This window comes from Parathielavia appendiculata (assembly GCF_033297405.1).
Source record: "Parathielavia appendiculata strain CBS 731.68 unplaced genomic scaffold N657scaffold_7, whole genome shotgun sequence".
Lineage (NCBI taxonomy): Eukaryota > Fungi > Ascomycota > Sordariomycetes > Sordariales > Chaetomiaceae > Parathielavia > Parathielavia appendiculata.
Genome location: NW_026944226.1, coordinates 862514 through 879721, shown reverse-complemented (window position 1 = coordinate 879721; position 17208 = coordinate 862514). Strand labels below are relative to the sequence as shown.

Below are 17208 nucleotides of genomic sequence, written 5' to 3'. Positions count from 1 at the left end.
GCTGCATGAGCCGCCGTATCCTGCTCTCGTTTAGGAACGGCCGAGAATCCCCCTTCTGTACGTGGCTATGGTAATGTGTAGTCAGCTCACCCGTCCGCGTGGCCTCCACGCCGGACAGGCTCGTGGGAGGTGCTTGCCTGTTCCCCGGATGCATCCCTAGAGTTGCATCAGCCCGCGACGGCGGACAGGGTTGCCGCCACTTCCGCCTACCGGGGATTTCCCACGCCCTGTCCTTTCATTTGCCTCCGCACGACTTGGAAGCGTACCGAAGGTGCCTTGGGGTTGTATCTGGAGAAAGGGGGCAAGCCATGGGGCTTAAGAGGGAGCTGCCCCCTCAGCTGCGGCATTCCCCTCTGCTTGTATGTCGGTAGCGTCGAGGCGAACCGTGTCTGTACGCCCAACATGAGGACCTCCTCTCGTTTTGTCGGCGCCCTCGCGGCGGCCGCGTCGTGTAAGTGACAGTCATGGCAGCCAAACTACAGCTCTTCCGTGATTGACATCCAAGCTAGTCCTTCCGTCTGCCCTTGGCCAGAACAATGAGCCAGTGACCTTCACTGATGCCGAATCTGGCATCGTCTTCAACTCGTGGACCGTTCCCGGGGACACGGGACAGACTCAGGGAGGCTTCACCTTTGGCATGGCCCTGCCTTCTGATGCCCTCACCACCGATGCCAACGAGTTCATTGGTTACCTGGTATGCTCAGCTAGACCATGACCACTTGTGTCGACGGATGCTAACTGCACCAAGAAATGTGCCGCGGCGGATAACAAGGGCTGGTGCGGTGTCTCTCTGGCAGGCCCCATGACCAACGGGCTCCTCATCACCGCCTGGCCGAACGCAGACACCGTTTACACCTCTTTGCGTTTCGCAGGCGGCTACTCCATGCCGGACCTTTACGCAGGGGACGCCAAGATCACCCAGATCCGGTCCAGCATCGACTCGGAGCACTTCACCCTGGTCTTCAGATGCCAGAATTGCCTCCACTGGAACCAGGGCGGCAGCGAGGGCGGCATTTCCACCTCCAGCGGCTTCGCCGTCCTCGGCTGGGTCCAGGCGTTCCCGTCTCCCGGCAACCCGACCTGCCCTGATCAGATCAGCCTGGAGCAGCACGACAACGGCATGGGTATCTGGGGTGCTGTTCTCGATTCCAACGCCGCCAACCCGTCCTACTCGGCTTGGGCCGCCAAGGCCACCAAGACCGTTACCGGCACCTGCGGCGGCCCGACGCAGTCTTCGGTCGTTGGCCAGCCGGTGCCGACGGGCGCCACGTTCGACTACATTGTTGTCGGCGGCGGAGCCGGTGGCATTCCTATCGCCGACAGGTTGAGCGAGGCCGGCAAGAAGGTCCTGCTCATTGAGAAGGGCTTTGCCTCGACCGCCGAGCACGGCGGCGATCTCGGCCCCGACTGGCTGGACGGCAACAAGCTTACCCGCTTTGATGTCCCCGGCCTCTGCAACCAAATTTGGGTCGACTCGAAGGGCATTGCTTGCGATGACACCGACCAGATGGCTGGCTGCGTTCTCGGCGGCGGCACGGCTGTGAATGCCGGTCTCTGGTTCAAGCCCTACTCGCTCGACTGGGACTACCTGTTCCCCACCGGCTGGAAGTCCAGAGACATCTCAGCCGCCATCAACAAAGTGTTCTCGCGCATCCCGGGCACTGACACCCCCTCGACCGACGGAAAGCGCTACCTCCAGCAGGGCTTCGACGTCCTAGCGAATGGGCTGGGTCAGGGCGGTTGGAGCAAAGTCACGGCCAACTCGTCCCCGGACCGCAAGAATCGCACCTACTCCAACGCCCCCTTCATGTTCTCAGGCGGCCAGCGTGGTGGTCCCCTGGCGACCTACCTTACGAGTGCTAAGAAGCGCAGCAACTTCAACCTCTGGCTCAACACGAGCGTGAGGCGTGTGATTCGTGAAGGCGGCCACATCACGGGTGTGGAGGTCCAGCCATTCCGGACTGGTGGCTACCAGGGCATCGTGAACGTTACCAACATCTCTGGCCGCGTGATTCTGTCTGCCGGCACCTTTGGTAGCGCCAAGATCCTGCTGAGAAGCGGTATTGGGCCGGAGGATCAACTCCAGGTTGTGAAGAGCTCGACGATTGACGGGCCGACCATGATCAACAGCACGTCGTGGATCCCCCTGCCAGTTGGATACAACCTGGATGACCATCTCAACGTGGGTCTCAGAACTCGATGTTCATGTCTAACTAAGGCGCTGACATAATACAGACTGACACCGTCATCTCCCACCCCAACGTCGTCTTCTATGACTTCTATCAAGCCTGGAACACCCCGATCGAGGCCGACAAGAACCTGTACCTTAGTATGTGGACTCTTCTGCACTCTCGCGAAGCTGCAAAAGCTGACACCATGCAGGCAAGCGCAGCGGCATTCTAGCCCAGGCTGCCCCCAACATCGGGCCGATGTAAGCAACCCCCCTGTTCTAGTCATCGAGTCTTCGCTAACACCATCAGGTTCTGGGAGGAAATCAAGGGCGCCGACGGCAAGGTCCGCCAGATCCAGTGGACGGCCCGTGTGGAGGGTTCGCTTGGGACACCCAACGGCAGTACGTGCCCCCCACCCCCCACCCCCTTCCCCCAACAACTATTGCCCTTTCCCCCTACCACACGACCACCCCGCTGACCCCCCTCCCAGAGGCTATGACGATGTCCCAATACCTGGGCCGCGGCGCCACCTCGCGCGGCCGCATGACCATCACGCCCTCGCTGTCGACTGTCGTCTCGGATGTGCCCTACCTTAAGGACCCCAACGACAAGGAGGCCGTCATCCAGGGCATCATCAACCTGCAAAACGCCCTCAAGAACGTCGCCAACCTGACGTGGAACTTCCCCGACCCGAGCACCTCGCCGCGCGACTACGTTAATAACGTAAGCGCCCCTATGCTTTACCGTCTTGCTCTTCATCCTCTCCATCCTCTCCCAAATCCATACTAACAAAATCCCCTTTCCTAAAAACAGATGGTAGTCTCCCCCGGCAACCGCCGCTCCAACCACTGGATGGGCACCGCCAAGCTCGGCACCGACGACGGCCGGCAAAACGGCGGTTCAGCCGTCGTCGACCTCAACACTAAGGTGTGTAATGGCATTTCAGCGTTCTGCGGAGCATGACTGACACGAGCGCAAAAGGTGTGGGGTACGGACAACTTATTTGTGGTGGACGCGTCCATCTTCCCTGGTGTCCCTACCACCAACCCGTCGTCCTACATCGTCACGGCCGCCGAGCACGCATCGCAAAAGATCCTGGCCCTGGCCGCTCCCAAGCCCATTCCGAAGTACGGCCAGTGCGGTGGCAGGCAGTGGACGGGAAGCTTCACTTGCGTCGCGGGGACCAAGTGCACGGTTAAGGACCAGTGGTACTCGCAATGCCTGTGAGGATCGGGCTGAAGTGGACGAGACGGGATGGTGTTCTGAGGTTTTGTGGGGGGGATGCCTGATGCATAGGCTTCTTTCTATTCATGTCCATATTTCTTGATCGTACATAGCTTCAATGTTGCCAAGTTTCACTCAAGCGAGGAGCCATTCAAGAAAGATTTGTCTTTGTTGGCTTCTGCTCCACAAATTAACCCGCATCTTGCTCGTACAAATTACGCCATACATATCCTCGAACATCAGCAAGAAGCCCAGAACAAAGACACGGGCCAGAGAAGAAACAGAAAGCCCCAGATCCTATCAAGCATTTGATCCTGCACCCGCCAACCTAGTAGCCTTCCTTAATATCGCGCAGATCAAAGCGGCAAGTGTGCTCAAAGACCACCTCATCAAGCCAGTGGACGCCACGCTCGCGGCCCTTGGGAGAGCGGTGTACCGCCCTGTATCGCGCGACCTCGGTGAAGTTGAGCTGATCCTTGAGCAGCTTCTTGACCCAGACCAAGTCATTCTCATGAGTCTTCTGCTCCGCCTCCAGCTTCTCGTCGTCTGTCCGGTTCTGGTGTTTGACCATGTAGCTGATGTACAGGCGGAAATACTGCCGCTCACGGGTGGCCGAGTTCTTGTAGACACTGCTGTCGTTAGGGTCGATGAAGTCGTAACCCGTCTGGCTGGAGAACCGATCCGACACGGTCGTGAGCAGCATGTCGAGGAGCGAAAAGCCAATATTTTTGCGCCTATACAGCGGATGAACGTAGACGTGGATCTTGGCCCTTGCCCTGCTGCTGCCGTTGCTGCTGCATGCTAAACCAGGCTGCCATGGGGAGAGGAAGGTGAAACCGAGGATCTCGCCGTGCCTAACCTTCTCGGTGGATGGGATCTGGCGGAAGACCGAGTACGATAGGTTGCCTTTGGTCAAACCCAACTCCCTGGCTGAGCCGCGGGCAGCGACAATGAACGGCATCCCGCATTTTTGAGCAGTGTTAAGGATCTTCTCAAAAACCTCCGCGGACAGGGCTTCCGAGTCAAGCGTCTGGAGGCCGGTCTCCCTTCGAAGTTGTAGACTGTTCAATGAGTTAGCAACACTATCGTCATCCCCAATTCCAAGAAACCTCCGAAAAGAAAGAAAAAAAAAAGAGAGAAAAAGGGAGGAGCGGAAGAGAAAGGGAAGGAGGGGACCAAGAAAAAGAAAATAAAAAAGAACTCACTCAATTTCACTGCCCTCCATGTCGTACTTCTCCGCCGGCCGCAGGAAGCAGGGGATGCGCGGCACATAGCGGTTGTACTCGGGCCTCTCGATGGGCGTCTCGTGGACCTCCAAAATCATGCCCTCCTCGATCTCCAGCACCGGATCGCGGTGGTTGCGGGTGTTGCCACGACAGTTCTTACCAAAGCGATGGTTGCCCTGCCGGTTCGTGTTATGTCGGGACACGAGAAGAGTGGACGACCAGTTCTGTCGGCGCCATTCCAGGGCCGAGTCAATATCCGCATGGTTGACAAAGGAATCGGGGTAAGCGACTATGCCCAACAAGTGACCAGTGTTGGTGTCAATGTCGCGCTTCCAGTGCTCGCCAACGCCCTGGTCAAAATCCGTCCGCGGGCAGTCGGGGATGCCGGCCACCCAGTCCCTGATGAAAGGCGAAAGCCAGTGAACGTCCCAGTTGGCGTCCTCCACACAAACCTTGTTCCTGATATCACGGGGCCCCGTGAACCCTTTGCCGCCCCCCGCGAGGCCCGAGTCGCTGATGTTGATAGACGAGACCAATGTCGGAAGGCTGTGCGACGACCCGGTATAGTCTCTGTTCGGACGCGGCATCCGATTCCGATAGGCTGTTAGATCCGGGTAACACTCGGCAATCCGAGTGGGCGTTGGTCGAAGGCCCCTATTTGCACAGCCGTTCTTTCCACCACGGGCTTCCGGGGTCTTGGAGCCGGGGTGGGACGGCGAGGACGGGTGGTGCGCGACGGGTCGGTGGGGCGACGGGGTGTCCCCTTCGCCTTCGCCCAGGGGTTCGGGCCACGAGTCTGGGAAGGCGGCGGGTTCCCAACACTCTGTTGGAGGTCCTTGTTCGCCCCAGAATCCTGGTCATGCCATCCAGTCGAAGCACCCGAGGCCTTCTGATCTCGGGGTGTCGGGTATTTTGACGGGCTGACAATACCCCGTGCAATCTGCTGGGCTTCCCAATACTTCGCCGATGGGTCAAGTGGAAGAGGCTTGTTGGAGGTCCGCTTCCACTGCGAGGATGACACATGGGCCTGGCTGCGTGCCGGGGCGTTCTTTGGTTCTTGGACGGGCAAGGTTTTCGCATTGTCCCACCAGGATGGTTGATTGCCAGTCGAGTCGACAACGTTGCCATTGCCGTTCTTAACGACGTCCGCGAACCTTCTCATCGGATGGGCCTGCTGAAACGACGCTGTAATTCCCTGGCGCTGTTGATGTTGTCTTTCGATGGTCCTGAAAAGCCGATGGCTGAAAGAAACGCGTTTTCCCGCTCTGGAGAGTCAAGACTGCCTCCACACCTGGAGCTCAAGCCCGCTTTGTGTGCCTTTCTTTGATCCGAGATGTCTGACTGAGTGACCTCGCACTTGAAGATGATGAGTGAGTTCAACAATGTTGGGGCGTTGAAGGGCGGCTTACCTTCGATGCAGGATTTCGAAGTACCGTGCGAGAAGAATGACACAATTCTCTAATCAAACTGCGCGCGATCAGTTAGCTTAGCACAAACTTCTTTGGGTTTCGTAAAGGTGACGATTGCTTCACGGGGAGTTGGCGGACATGGCATATGACGAGAGAATGCTCGAATAATGTCGAAGCCGACGAACTATACCACGACGTACCTGATTGAGAATCGCAAACGGTCAAAGCAGTCGATTGCTTTGAATGGTCCAAGAGATCTGAGAAGCGAGATGCCGAAGGACGGGGCAACAGTAAGCTGTCACCGTTTCGTTTCGTGGGGCGCGCAGTCGTCGCGAAGCGCTAGGGGAGGATGGTTAGAGAATTGAGGCGACAGACGAAGTGAAGTACGCCTTCAATGGCACGCTTGGGTAGAAGAACAAGAATAGAAGTTGGTAACTGGAGTTGGTGATGAGGTAGCGGGAGGAACACGGGTGAAGAAAGTAATGGTTGAGTTCGGCTTCGCTGGTTGGGAACCGGAAAAATAGGACCTCGGAGTGCGCGCAGAAGCTTGACAAACTGTGCGGAAGACTGCAGTCTTAAAGTGCAAATGCCAGGTGGGTGATTGAGCAGGAAGGAGCAGTGGAGGAGCTACTGCATCATTGCAATGTGAATTTCACACAGAATATGAACCTTGAGGTAAGGCACCTGAGGCAAGATTTGGATCAGAAGCCCTTCCGTTGCAGAAGTCTGACTAGCTTCAGGTTGCTACACCTGCATTTGATTCTGCGCATGCGCGTTCGAGGAAGCACATACGCAGCCGCCCGGAAGCTAAAGCCTGACCACATTCGAACGTTCGAGCAGGTGTTCTTGCAGTGGGATGGGACTCGGCCCCGGTCCCGTTTCGGAGCGTTGAAGCACGAGGTGGTCATGATATGAGTATAAACCTCAGGTGATTGTGAGGGTTACGGAAGGGTTTTTACCGTCTTGCATCTTGTAAGTGGTTGATCCGGGGGTGGGTTGAAGTTTGATGTTGTCGCCAGACTGTAGAGCACGTGACATCTCTCATAGCAGTGACTGCTTGCCGCACTCAACTCCGGGGCTTCATACTGCGGAATACGCATCGCCTCTACGAGTGATTGGACTAGAAGGACAAGTCTTGTAAGCGAGCACGAGAATGGGGCGAAGAAGAAAGGTCAAATAAATGGTTCGAGATTCGACTGGGCAGCGACTTGCTCGTCTATCCTCTGGTATGGGAGATGGCTCCCTTTACAGAATGAGGCAACTGATCCGGCAAACTTCAACGCCGAGTAACCAAGATCCCTCCAGCCATATTGGTGACAGGCGCACAAGCCGCCTCAATATCACTGCCTCTTCTTCTCTCTCGCCTTCTCCCCTTCACCCTCCACACCATCACCCCCGTACATATACAGCCCGACCAGTTTCCACACAACCCAGGCAAATCCACCCAGCACAGCGACCGCAGTCCCCGCATTCACCCACCGCGCCTTCTCCAGATCCAGCACCGGAACCCTCACCACATTCACCAGCGACGTGCCCCCCCCCACCGGCCGCGGCTCGACATGCCAGAACACGGTGCCGTCCTCAAACAAGCCGTCATAGCCCAGCTTGACCTTCTCGAACGGATTGGGCGGGAACTCGACCCCGCCATGCTCGGGCACGCACGCCCAGAACACGGCCGGGTACGGCACGGATATGGCCGAGTAGCCCCCTTCCGCGGGGGCGAGGTAGCGCAGGTGGAGCGGGATCTCGGCCGTCCATTCCTCCCTTTCGTTCTTCTTCTCCGGTTGGGAAGAAGTGGAAGGTGGCGGAGGAGACAGCTCAAGCAGGACGGAGGAACCCCACTGGGCCATGACATACTCTGGCGCCTCGAGGTCGACGGGCTGGGTCATGTACCGCAGGGCGGTGAGGTTCTTGGAGGCGAGGAAGAGCAGGTCTGAGAGCTGGTATCTGTCGGCAAAGATTGTGCGGGGGAGGGTGAGGTAGGCGTAGGGGACGCAGGTGGTATCTTGGTCGTTGTTGTCGTCGTCGTGCTGGGAGAGGTTAAGGGGTGCGCTGGAGGCGAGCCGGAGTCGTAGAGTTGGATGCAGCCCTGTCGGGGTAAGGAACTGGGCCGAGAAGGTGGACTCGGCGTCGCGGTGACGAGAGGCAAAGGTGAACATTGTCGGGGAGGGCTTGAAGTCCTGGCCGAGGACGGTCAGGAGGCCCGAGATGCCGATCTCGTGTGGCTCGAGTGTTTGCGGCTTGTCAGTGGAGAGGATGCCCACTTCGGTCCGCAGCTGTGGGTGAGATGTGACGTGCACCTGTTGGCGTTGGTAGGGCCAGAGGGCAGTCACACGAAGGACGTGTTGGACCGTGTCATAGGAAATGTCCAGTGAGCTGGCTTTGGAGAGGGCGTCCAGCCGGGCCGAGCAGGAGGCGTCCGTTGAGCGGCATAGTCGTCCCTTGGCATACTGAATGAACTGTGACAAGGTCTCAAGCTGTTGGAAGTACTGGAACGCGGCTGAGTGAGAGAAGGTGTCCTTGGGCAAGGATGTGAACGACTCCTCGATTGATGTCAGCCTGTCTGTGTCTGAGATTTTCTTCGGACTAGCTTACATTGGGACTCAAACAAATGTCGCTTCCAAATATACTGCCTAACAATGGACAGAGCTTGTTCCTAAACTCGAATCATCAGCATTGCAATGACATCAAGCGGGTGTCATTCATGACATACCCGACAATTCCGTCCTTCCCAGGAGTAAAAAAGAAATGAAAGCCGGGTGGCAGGCGTGCGAGCAACGGGCTTACAGCCTCATAAGCAGTGGTGCTAACCCATCGGATGTGGAGGTCCTGGGCGCCGGCGACGAGCGTCTGCAGCTCTGTGGGAAGCTCATTGAGAGCAATGGTCAGCCTGTCCTCACGGACGGCGTGCACCTCGGGGCCCTTGATGGTGCCGCCCTCCACTGTGAGGGCCGAGGGCTCCAGAGAATCGCCCAGTTTCTGGACATACGTAACTCGTTCTCTCATGGTTCCTGGCTCGGCGGTGAGCGACTGAGGGTACTGGAGGTAGTAAGGGTACCACTTCCGGAGCTCCAAGCGTTTGTTGCAAGGCGCACGGATGGGCAAGGGGCTGTCAGCTCCTGCCAAGCCAAGCCAGCTGGCCGGGCCCCTGTCCAACGGCGCATGTCGTGCGCAGAGCCGATGCCAAGCCGCAGCTCTCCGATTGGCTCTCCCGCTCTGCGCACTTCTCCCGAGAGATCTCTCCTTGCTCCTTCCCAAAGCAACACCGGGGCTGAGGGGCGCTAAGCCCGAATTGGTGACCGGGAGGTTGCATGGCGGCAACTAAGCCCTCCCCCGGGAGCCAAACAGGTTGTCACACGGAAAGCACGCTCAACCTGGCACCGACAGCGTGGGACGACGTGGGCACCGAGGAATGCTTTTCCCATTGATGTGGCAAACGACTTGTCTGACAACACCTGCCCTTTCCTTCGCCAGCTGAAAACCTCGCACCGAAGCGGAAACAGGACAAAGCGATGAAGCAACGAATCCAGCACCGATAGGAGCCCGGAAAGTCGCTCTCCTGCCAATCGCCGTGATCGAGACGCCATCGTGTGTCCGCTGCCGGCTCGTGCGCGGGCACTCCGCATCGGATCTGGGGTCGACGCTTCTTTATCACGGCTCTCAGGCCTATCCAATTCGCCATGGAGCAGAGATCGCCGACACCGCCCTTCATTCCCCTCCGCACGAGGAGGCCAGCAAACGACGAGCACAGCATGAGCAGTACCGATTCTGCTGTATGTGTTCCGTTGGACGGGACCCTTTTCGGTAATGGCAGGACTCTGGCTGACGACCGTCACAGTATGGCTCGGCCACTGAGGGCTCACCAGCAGCAACCCACGACCTCAGCCGTGTCAGCTATCATGTCAAGGACATAGATAGCTTCGCACAGGCACTCCAGCATGTATGTCAAGCTTCCCCATTTCAAGTCGGGGTCCGCTCAGGAGGCCACTTCTAACTTGGGGCGCCTAAAGTCGGCCAGTAGAGCGTTCCCCAACGTCGGACGTTCGGCACAGAGATATTCCAAGGTCCAGGTCCTCATGCTTCACTGGAAGTGCGATGATTTGTTTGTACTGCCGGAGCTAGAAGATCTGGAGAAATGCTTTCGCGAACACTACAATTTCCAGACCGACATCTTCTCCATCCCTTCCGAGAACTCTCACCTCGAGTTGATGCTCAAGGTGGCCGACATGGTCAAGCAGCATGAGTCCGAGGACACGCTTTTTGTGGTTTACTACGGCGGCCACGCACGGATAGACGAGTCCAGGCAGAGCACCTGGTGCGCGAACCGACGTCCTGGTTCCCCATGGCTTCAATGGTCAGCCATCCAGACCCTCCTAGAGCGATCGGTCTCGGACGTCTTGATTCTCCTCGACTGCTGCGCTGGAGCCGCAAGCGCCACATTTCCCACCGGCAAGAGCATCACGGAAACCATTTCGGCCTCTAGCTGGGATGCGATCGCGCCTGACCCGGGCAGATACTCGTTTACAAATGCTTTGATCGAAGTGCTCGAGGAGTGGCGTCAACGGACATTTTCGGCCGCTATGCTGCACGCCGAGATCCTCGCTCGTTTGAAGCACCCGCGCCCCATCTTGATCAATGGAAAGCATTTTGAGGCCCGATCGACGCCAGTCCACTTCATGATGACGTCCAATCACAGAGCACCCAGCATTGAGGTGTGCCGGCTCGTCCCCCGCAAGCAAAGGCCTCCTTCTCCCCCGGATGAGCTCCCCTACTGGGGCCATCCGACACCGCAGCCGAGGCTGATTGAGGGGAGGAATCCGGTGGAGCAATACCCCCTCACACATCACCTCACACCCGACTTCAGGATCCCGAGAGCTTCAGAACCCAACGAAGACGAACCACATGTGTTGATTTCGTTAGCACTCGAGGATGATCAGCGGTTGGATCTGAACGACTGGAAAACATGGCTGGCCGCCTTTCCCGCCATGGCAAAATACGTCAAGGTTCAGGGTGTCTTCAAGAGCCACTCGACTCTTCTCTTGCTGTCACTCCCGGTCATGGTTTGGGATTTTCTTCCCGACGACCCGGCCTGCTCTTTCATCGCCTTTGTTCGATCAAACAACCTCCTTCACGCCCAGAAAACTCGGGAACCTCCGATCTCGCCCGTGCCTGTTGCCAGCGCAACACCAATGGTCTCTCAAGCACGCGATGACGCCGAGTCTTGCTTTTCTGGCACAACCTTTGTGCAAGCTGAAAGCCTGAACACGGCCGTGCGCCAAGCCGGTGGCGCCACCCTTCCCCGAGTCACTTCTGCCGTTTCCGTTCCTTACTGTGACCCGTCAACAAACCTGCCATCGCTCCAACGCGTCGGCACCTCAGCGAGCAATCGACTCGACTACAGCCACCAAGATACAGTTAGACTGAAACCGCAGCCTTCCACTGGCAGTCTGAAGGGGCTCCTCAGGAATGTAGCTTCAACCACGTCGTTATCCACTCTGGATCGGCGCACTCTTAGCCCGTCAACCCCGACCACAGCAGCCGAACCAATATCTCGAGCGATGATTTTGAACAAAACGCGGAGTTCCAAGAAATCCGTCTTTCAGTCAATCCAGGACGTCCCGCAAGGCCAGCAGATGGCTGCTCATGTTGTTCGGCGCCTAGAGGATTACTTCCAGAAGGACCCCGAACCGAGCATCGGCGTGGTAGAACATCTCGCATCAAACCTCGGGGTAGAGACGTCGGATGTCCATGTAAGTTGCCGAGCTGGCATCGTGAGAGACTGTTGCTGACAAGCCAGGTCTGGTTCCACCACCGCCGAGAGCAAGAGCGGATGACATACAACCTTCAGAATCTCAGGATCGAGAGCCACGGCCGCCAAACCCAGGATGGTGCCCGCATGATCCTCCCTGGCCATCTCAACAGCCTCCTCGAGATTTACCCATCTAAGGGAATCCTTCTCGTAGACCTGCGGTCATCAACGGACTTTGAAAGGTCTCACATCCACGACGCCATCAATTTGCGTGCCCCTTTGAGTTTCGTCGAGAATACCTCACTCGAGATGATTGAGGACACCTTCATGGACGATCAGAGCCGGCGCAGCTTCAGCAAATGGTCGCAATTCAAATGCGTCGTCTTCTATGACAGGGTCATTGAATTCGAGTGGGAGTGTCCCGTCGCCGACGCCCTGTACACCAAGTTCAGGCAGAAGGGCTGGCGCGGCCAGTGCTTCATCCTCAAAGGCCATTACCGGGAGTTCTCCGCCTCGTTTGACAAACACATCAGCGGGGCCAAAATGACCAGCGAGGCCAAAAAGCATCTCGACAGTCTTCGTCAGCGGTCCAGCCCGACCGAGGAAGAAGCAGCCAAGGCGGAGGAACATTACCACGAGTGGCTGGAGACATTTGCAGGCCAACATCGCGTTCCATCGACTGATCTTATCTTGGCGAGGAAACTTGAACGAAAACGGGCAGTGGAGCAGCATCAGAAAGAGCTCGAGATTGAGTTTGAGGCACGCTTCCCGGCACTGTACAAAAAGGCCCAGGCATCGCGCCCTGTTCCGGGATTCGAAGAAGCTCCGTCGCCACCCCCGCGGTCACCGCCTCCCCCGTTCCACGAGCCGCAAAGAAGACAATCCTTTAAAAATGTTGAGTGGATGAGGCCAGGGAAGGTTGACGATGATGACGAGTTTGAAACGACAAAGGCGCCGCTGGTGGAGCCGCTCGTTAAGGGGTTGGAGAAGATGCGAAAAGCGAGCAGTGTCCCACGCAGTTACCGAAGCCTGGATACGGGGACTCCCTCGCAGGACCACCACGACGACTATCCCGTGAAGGCCCGAATGGATTACTACGCGGATGATTACGATCATGACTATGACGAAATCGATCCCAAAAGTGAAGGGTTGAGGAACGACCCTGGCTTTCAGAACGCTGGAGTACTGGGAGGTGCCGAAACAGGAGTTGGGCCAGGGCCGAAACCGCAGGAGCGGGGAGGAGTGGACACCTTAAGAAAGACGGCGAAGAAAAGGCTGTTTCTGGAGAGGTTGAGAGGCGCCGGGAAGTGATCTAGTCCGTCCTCTTCTGGGCAACTTTTGGGATCACAGCACTTCATTTTTGGATACAATTGGTGTTGAGGAGTTTACATGGTTGTTGATCATGTACAACTCTCCTCTGGCTGCTATACCCATGCACACTGCACAGCTGGCATTTTTGCTTTTTCTTGTGTATATACTACAGAAATGGTAGTATTTTGGCATTTGGACTGCAGACATCTTTTCCTCTCAGGTCCTACGTTGCCTCCCGAGATGCCCTTAGCTGGTTGAAGCATACGCGGCCGCCTGGAAGCGAGCGCAACGTCTCGGTCCTACGCTGCCATCCTATCTCAAAGTGAGTGGAGGGTATAGGACCGCGATCGAGACTGCGTTGAACATGATGACGATGATGCCCGTCTCCCCAACCGAGGTCGGCGACCCGGACCTACCCAGACATACAAACCCTTTGGGCGCGGATATATTCCAAATTAACATGCCGCGGCTGCGGCTTCCGTGATGATTCCGCAACGACCCGCCATACCAGCACCCATACCGCTCACCGATCACATCCCTTCACCCGCTCGCCTACAGACGGTAAGGGCCTCCCAGCAGCGCGGGACGGGACCCGAAAGATGGACCCGGATGGGGTCAATCTGGAATGGACATAAGTAAGCGCACAGGCTTGACCACCCGCTCACTCATCACGGCTCGGCTGCTCTGTTGAGCTAGCAGCGCCAAGGGACGTCGGGCATGAGCAACTGCACACGGGCAAGGATTATATAGAAGAGTATGGTACCGACGCGGGACAGAGTCACAGAGGGTGTCATCCAATGATGGGGAAGGTGATAAGGCAGGCAGCTGGCGAGCTTCCCGGGAACTGTCGACGGCTGGCTTGGGCTCAAGGCTTCTCTCCTTCTTAGTTTGGGTTCATAAATATCCAACCGACCGACATGCGGAGTGGGTTTCCGCGTCGTACAGGTTTGAGTTCCGGTCCGGCTCTCCTATCATGATGCCTCGCTTCGCCCTGGCCGAGTCCAGGAATGTACATCACATATGCAAACAAACACGGCACGGCATCATGTTGCGGGAGGATTTAGCCAGCCGGGTTATACACGGTACATATATACAGGGCTGTGCTCGGACTTGAGAGAAAGCCTTCTTCGCATTTCGCATCGCATCTCTGCGTTTTGGACCGGATTCGTTTTGAGTCTTTTCTGTCACTGCTTGTCCGTGATTGATGTCGCTTGTTGCGCCTGGCTTTGTCTTTGTTCTGGGTGGGATTTACTGTCGTTGGGAGTTGCTCCATCTGATTGGCGAGTTCATCTATCAGAACCCTTGGAACTCAATGTAATAGGGATATGATATCCCTATATCCCGTGCGTCTTATGGCTTGCTTTCCTATGGTACGGCAGGATAATCCACCACTGTAGATGGAGCCGAGGGATGGAACTCATCTCTTTGCAAACAACAGTCACCCATGGCACAGGCGCTCAACTGGTTGTGGTTTCAATTCATGTTCGTGACGTTAACTGTTGGGACGGTTGTGTAGTACTCGGCAGTCGTGCCCAGTTCCTGCATTGACTTGTGGTGGTGCCGATGCGGCACTGTGTATGCATAACGTTTCTGATATGTTTTGATATGATATTGGCGGCTATATCCTGTGACATGGTTGTATTTTCCCTGCCGACGCGCGCTCAAGAGCCGGGCTTGGCTGCAGGCTCAACGGTCGGGTCTTCCAATTTCTTGGTCCTGGTCAATTTCCTATTAACTGACATGAAACAATTTTGGTACTCTGACCAGCCCGACTTAAGTTCCGGGTCCTCACTGAGGGAGAGGAATCCTCGATGCTTTGCGTCTGGACGTGAATGAACGCGCTCTTCTGTCGAGGGCCCAGACTCCATGATAGATTGGGTATTGTGATGCTCTGATATCGCGACCCACAGCTATTAGCATGGCTCAAAGTTCTTGCTCTCTCGATAACACTTGTCAGCCGCACAGAAGTACCTCTTTCCCTCCAGCGGCTTCTCATCACATCCACGTCCCAGGCGGGGTTTGTTCCAGGCCGCACCCACATCATCTCTGCGAATAACACGAAACCGGAGGTGAAACGACATATCCCTTGGCAACCAGCTCCGAATAAGAAAGGAAAAGAAATAGATGATTCTCACCCTGTCTCGGCGGCAAGCCTCCAACGGTCGCCTACATCTAGTTGAGCTAGATCAATTGTCCCTATCCTCCGGCGCACAAGTCAAAACAAACCAAGTCGGGACCGGAAATATCACCTTACGCATAAACCACTAAACAGACTTACAGTCCGTGCATCCAACACCTCAGTTCCCAATCGCCAGTGCGAAGCAGAGAAGGTGACAAGAAGCCAGGATTGACGTGAGGTCGATGATACTCGGGATGTTCCGGCTTGGCAGTTCCTGACGGAGTCTATCTTATCGTTCATCAACGTTTATCGGTTGACTACACAATGTGCTATCAAACAGAACGTTTCTCAGCCGAGTTTTGCTCGTGATCAGTCAGATTCATGACCAAACCGACAGTCGGGAAAGGAAGAGGATCTCCGAGTCAGTTGACGGGTTCATGCAGAGTCCCGAGGCATCGCAAAGTGACAGACAGGTCGTCACCCTCACAACGGCCATACCGTGACTGGGATTGAGGTCGTGTAACCGTCGTAATGAAAGATGATGTGTGCGTGCCCTGAGAGGAACAAGAACACGTCTCAAACGTCAGGTCAACCCAACTTTTTTTTTTGGCCGGGGCACGAGGAGGTGACAGGATCCCCACCGCGGGAAGGGACGGCCGCAACACGGACCGCTTTTTTCTGTCAAACATTCTTGAACCCCACACCTCGGAATCGCTTGGCTTCGCTTCGACACCACAACATCGGCGAGGACCCGAAAGAAGGCTGTCGCTCCGGGGACGGAGCCTCAACCCGCGGCGTGGCGCTCCCAACAATGCACGTCAAGTTCCCTGGTCATTTCATGCTCGCGCAGCTCTCCCCGAGTGATAACGTGGTATTTGCGAGAAATCGCCTCGTCCTGTGGTTTCGTCTTTGCCGTCCCATGTTGAAAGCATGAACCCCGTTGTCTTAGTTTGAGGTCGATGCTGGAATCACGCCACGCTGGCTCTCGAACCACCAGTGGAGATGCCAGGGAACCGGCCAGCTGTTGTACCGGTCTTGATCGCCAAAACAAGAAGGCGAAAGGGATTCTTTCTCGGGAGAAGTTCGCGAAGAAATCTGCTGGAGAGACAGGCGAAGTCGACCCTTCAGGGGTTTGGCTCCAACTCTCCTCGTTGGATCACGAATCTCCTGCCCGTTGTAGAACGGACCGAGATAACATGCTGCGTGGTGGCACCTTGACATGTGAAAAAAATCTCCGCTGGGACGACACTCCTTCGTCGTTACCGAACCCCACAACTCCACGGCGGCATCGACCGCATTGGCGCTGTCAAATTGACATGGCATCACAGGACCGAGATGTCAAAGATCAGGGATGGCATCTCCCCGCCGCCCGGTCCCTTCTTGAATCATCAACCCTGACCTCGGGGTTTGACTATATCGGGCAATTCACGCGAGCGCTTCGTTACCTGCATGGACGATGCAACGGTGACGCGCGGTAACCGTATCGCCTTACACCAATCCACAGTCTGGTTCCTCCTGAAAACCTCCGAAATTTCACTCTCATGCACTGGCCCTCCGTATCGGCCCCATCCTGCTGCTGTTCTGTACTGTAAGAGCAAGACGAAACACCAAAAGATCAAAACAGGACTCGAACCGACACCCGACACGTGTGTCTCGATTTCCTCCTGGGCACCGCTCCCATTGGTGTGACCCAACAGCAGCCGTTCGTCAGATGTATCAGCTACAACCGTCATTTTGATCAATTCTTATGGTAGGTACGTACACGAGTACTTCGTACATGTAAGTGCGTTTGCTGGGTGGCCAGGACCTCGACATCGGTACACAGCAGCAACAAGCTGTCGGCGACTTTAGCCTTGAACCGTTTCAAAATGTGACATGGTCCTCTTGGCATCGCTCCTCATCGACAAGGGTTCTTCTCCCTCGCCATCGTGCCCCCACATGGGATCTCTGATACCTCACTCCCTCATCAGCCCTGGTCAGACGGGATTCACGGAAGAAC

At 56.4% G+C, this 17208-nt stretch overlaps 5 protein-coding genes across 5 annotated transcripts; 3 read left to right on the top strand and 2 right to left on the bottom strand.

Moving 5' to 3' along the window:
- Positions 1-278: 278 nt before the first annotated feature.
- N657DRAFT_454999 (carbohydrate-binding module family 1 protein) lies at positions 279-3561 on the top strand. The gene is made up of 9 exons (XM_062787467.1): positions 279-451; positions 510-694; positions 749-2182; positions 2236-2329; positions 2383-2431; positions 2481-2572; positions 2662-2894; positions 2985-3098; positions 3153-3561. The coding sequence occupies exons 1-9, from the start codon at positions 403-405 to the stop codon at positions 3396-3398; spliced, it is 2496 nt and encodes an 831-aa protein (XP_062647055.1). The 5' UTR covers positions 279-402; the 3' UTR covers positions 3399-3561.
- Positions 3547-5425, bottom strand: N657DRAFT_455065 (uncharacterized protein). The gene is made up of 2 exons (XM_062787468.1): positions 4601-5425; positions 3547-4456 (listed from the first exon to the last, which is right to left on the bottom strand). The coding sequence occupies exons 1-2, from the start codon at positions 5206-5208 to the stop codon at positions 3724-3726; spliced, it is 1341 nt and encodes a 446-aa protein (XP_062647054.1). The 5' UTR covers positions 5209-5425; the 3' UTR covers positions 3547-3723.
- Positions 5426-7370: 1945 nt separating this feature from the next.
- On the bottom strand, positions 7371-9036 carry N657DRAFT_573908 (PIG-X-domain-containing protein; the record flags this gene model as incomplete). The annotated part of the gene is made up of 3 exons (XM_062789001.1): positions 7371-8573; positions 8626-8686; positions 8744-9036. The coding sequence occupies 3 exons, from the start codon at positions 9034-9036 to the stop codon at positions 7371-7373; spliced, it is 1557 nt and encodes a 518-aa protein (XP_062647053.1).
- Positions 9037-10106: 1070 nt separating this feature from the next.
- N657DRAFT_574032 (uncharacterized protein) lies at positions 10107-13090 on the top strand (the record flags this gene model as incomplete). Its single annotated transcript, XM_062789007.1, has 2 exons — positions 10107-11780; positions 11828-13090. The coding sequence occupies 2 exons, from the start codon at positions 10107-10109 to the stop codon at positions 13088-13090; spliced, it is 2937 nt and encodes a 978-aa protein (XP_062647052.1).
- Positions 13091-15882: 2792 nt separating this feature from the next.
- Positions 15883-16794, top strand: N657DRAFT_454933 (uncharacterized protein). Its single transcript, XM_062787465.1, has one exon. It carries the CDS (start codon positions 16169-16171, stop codon positions 16685-16687), a length of 519 nt encoding a protein of 172 aa, XP_062647051.1. The 5' UTR covers positions 15883-16168; the 3' UTR covers positions 16688-16794.
- The last annotated feature ends 414 nt before the right edge of the window (positions 16795-17208 follow it).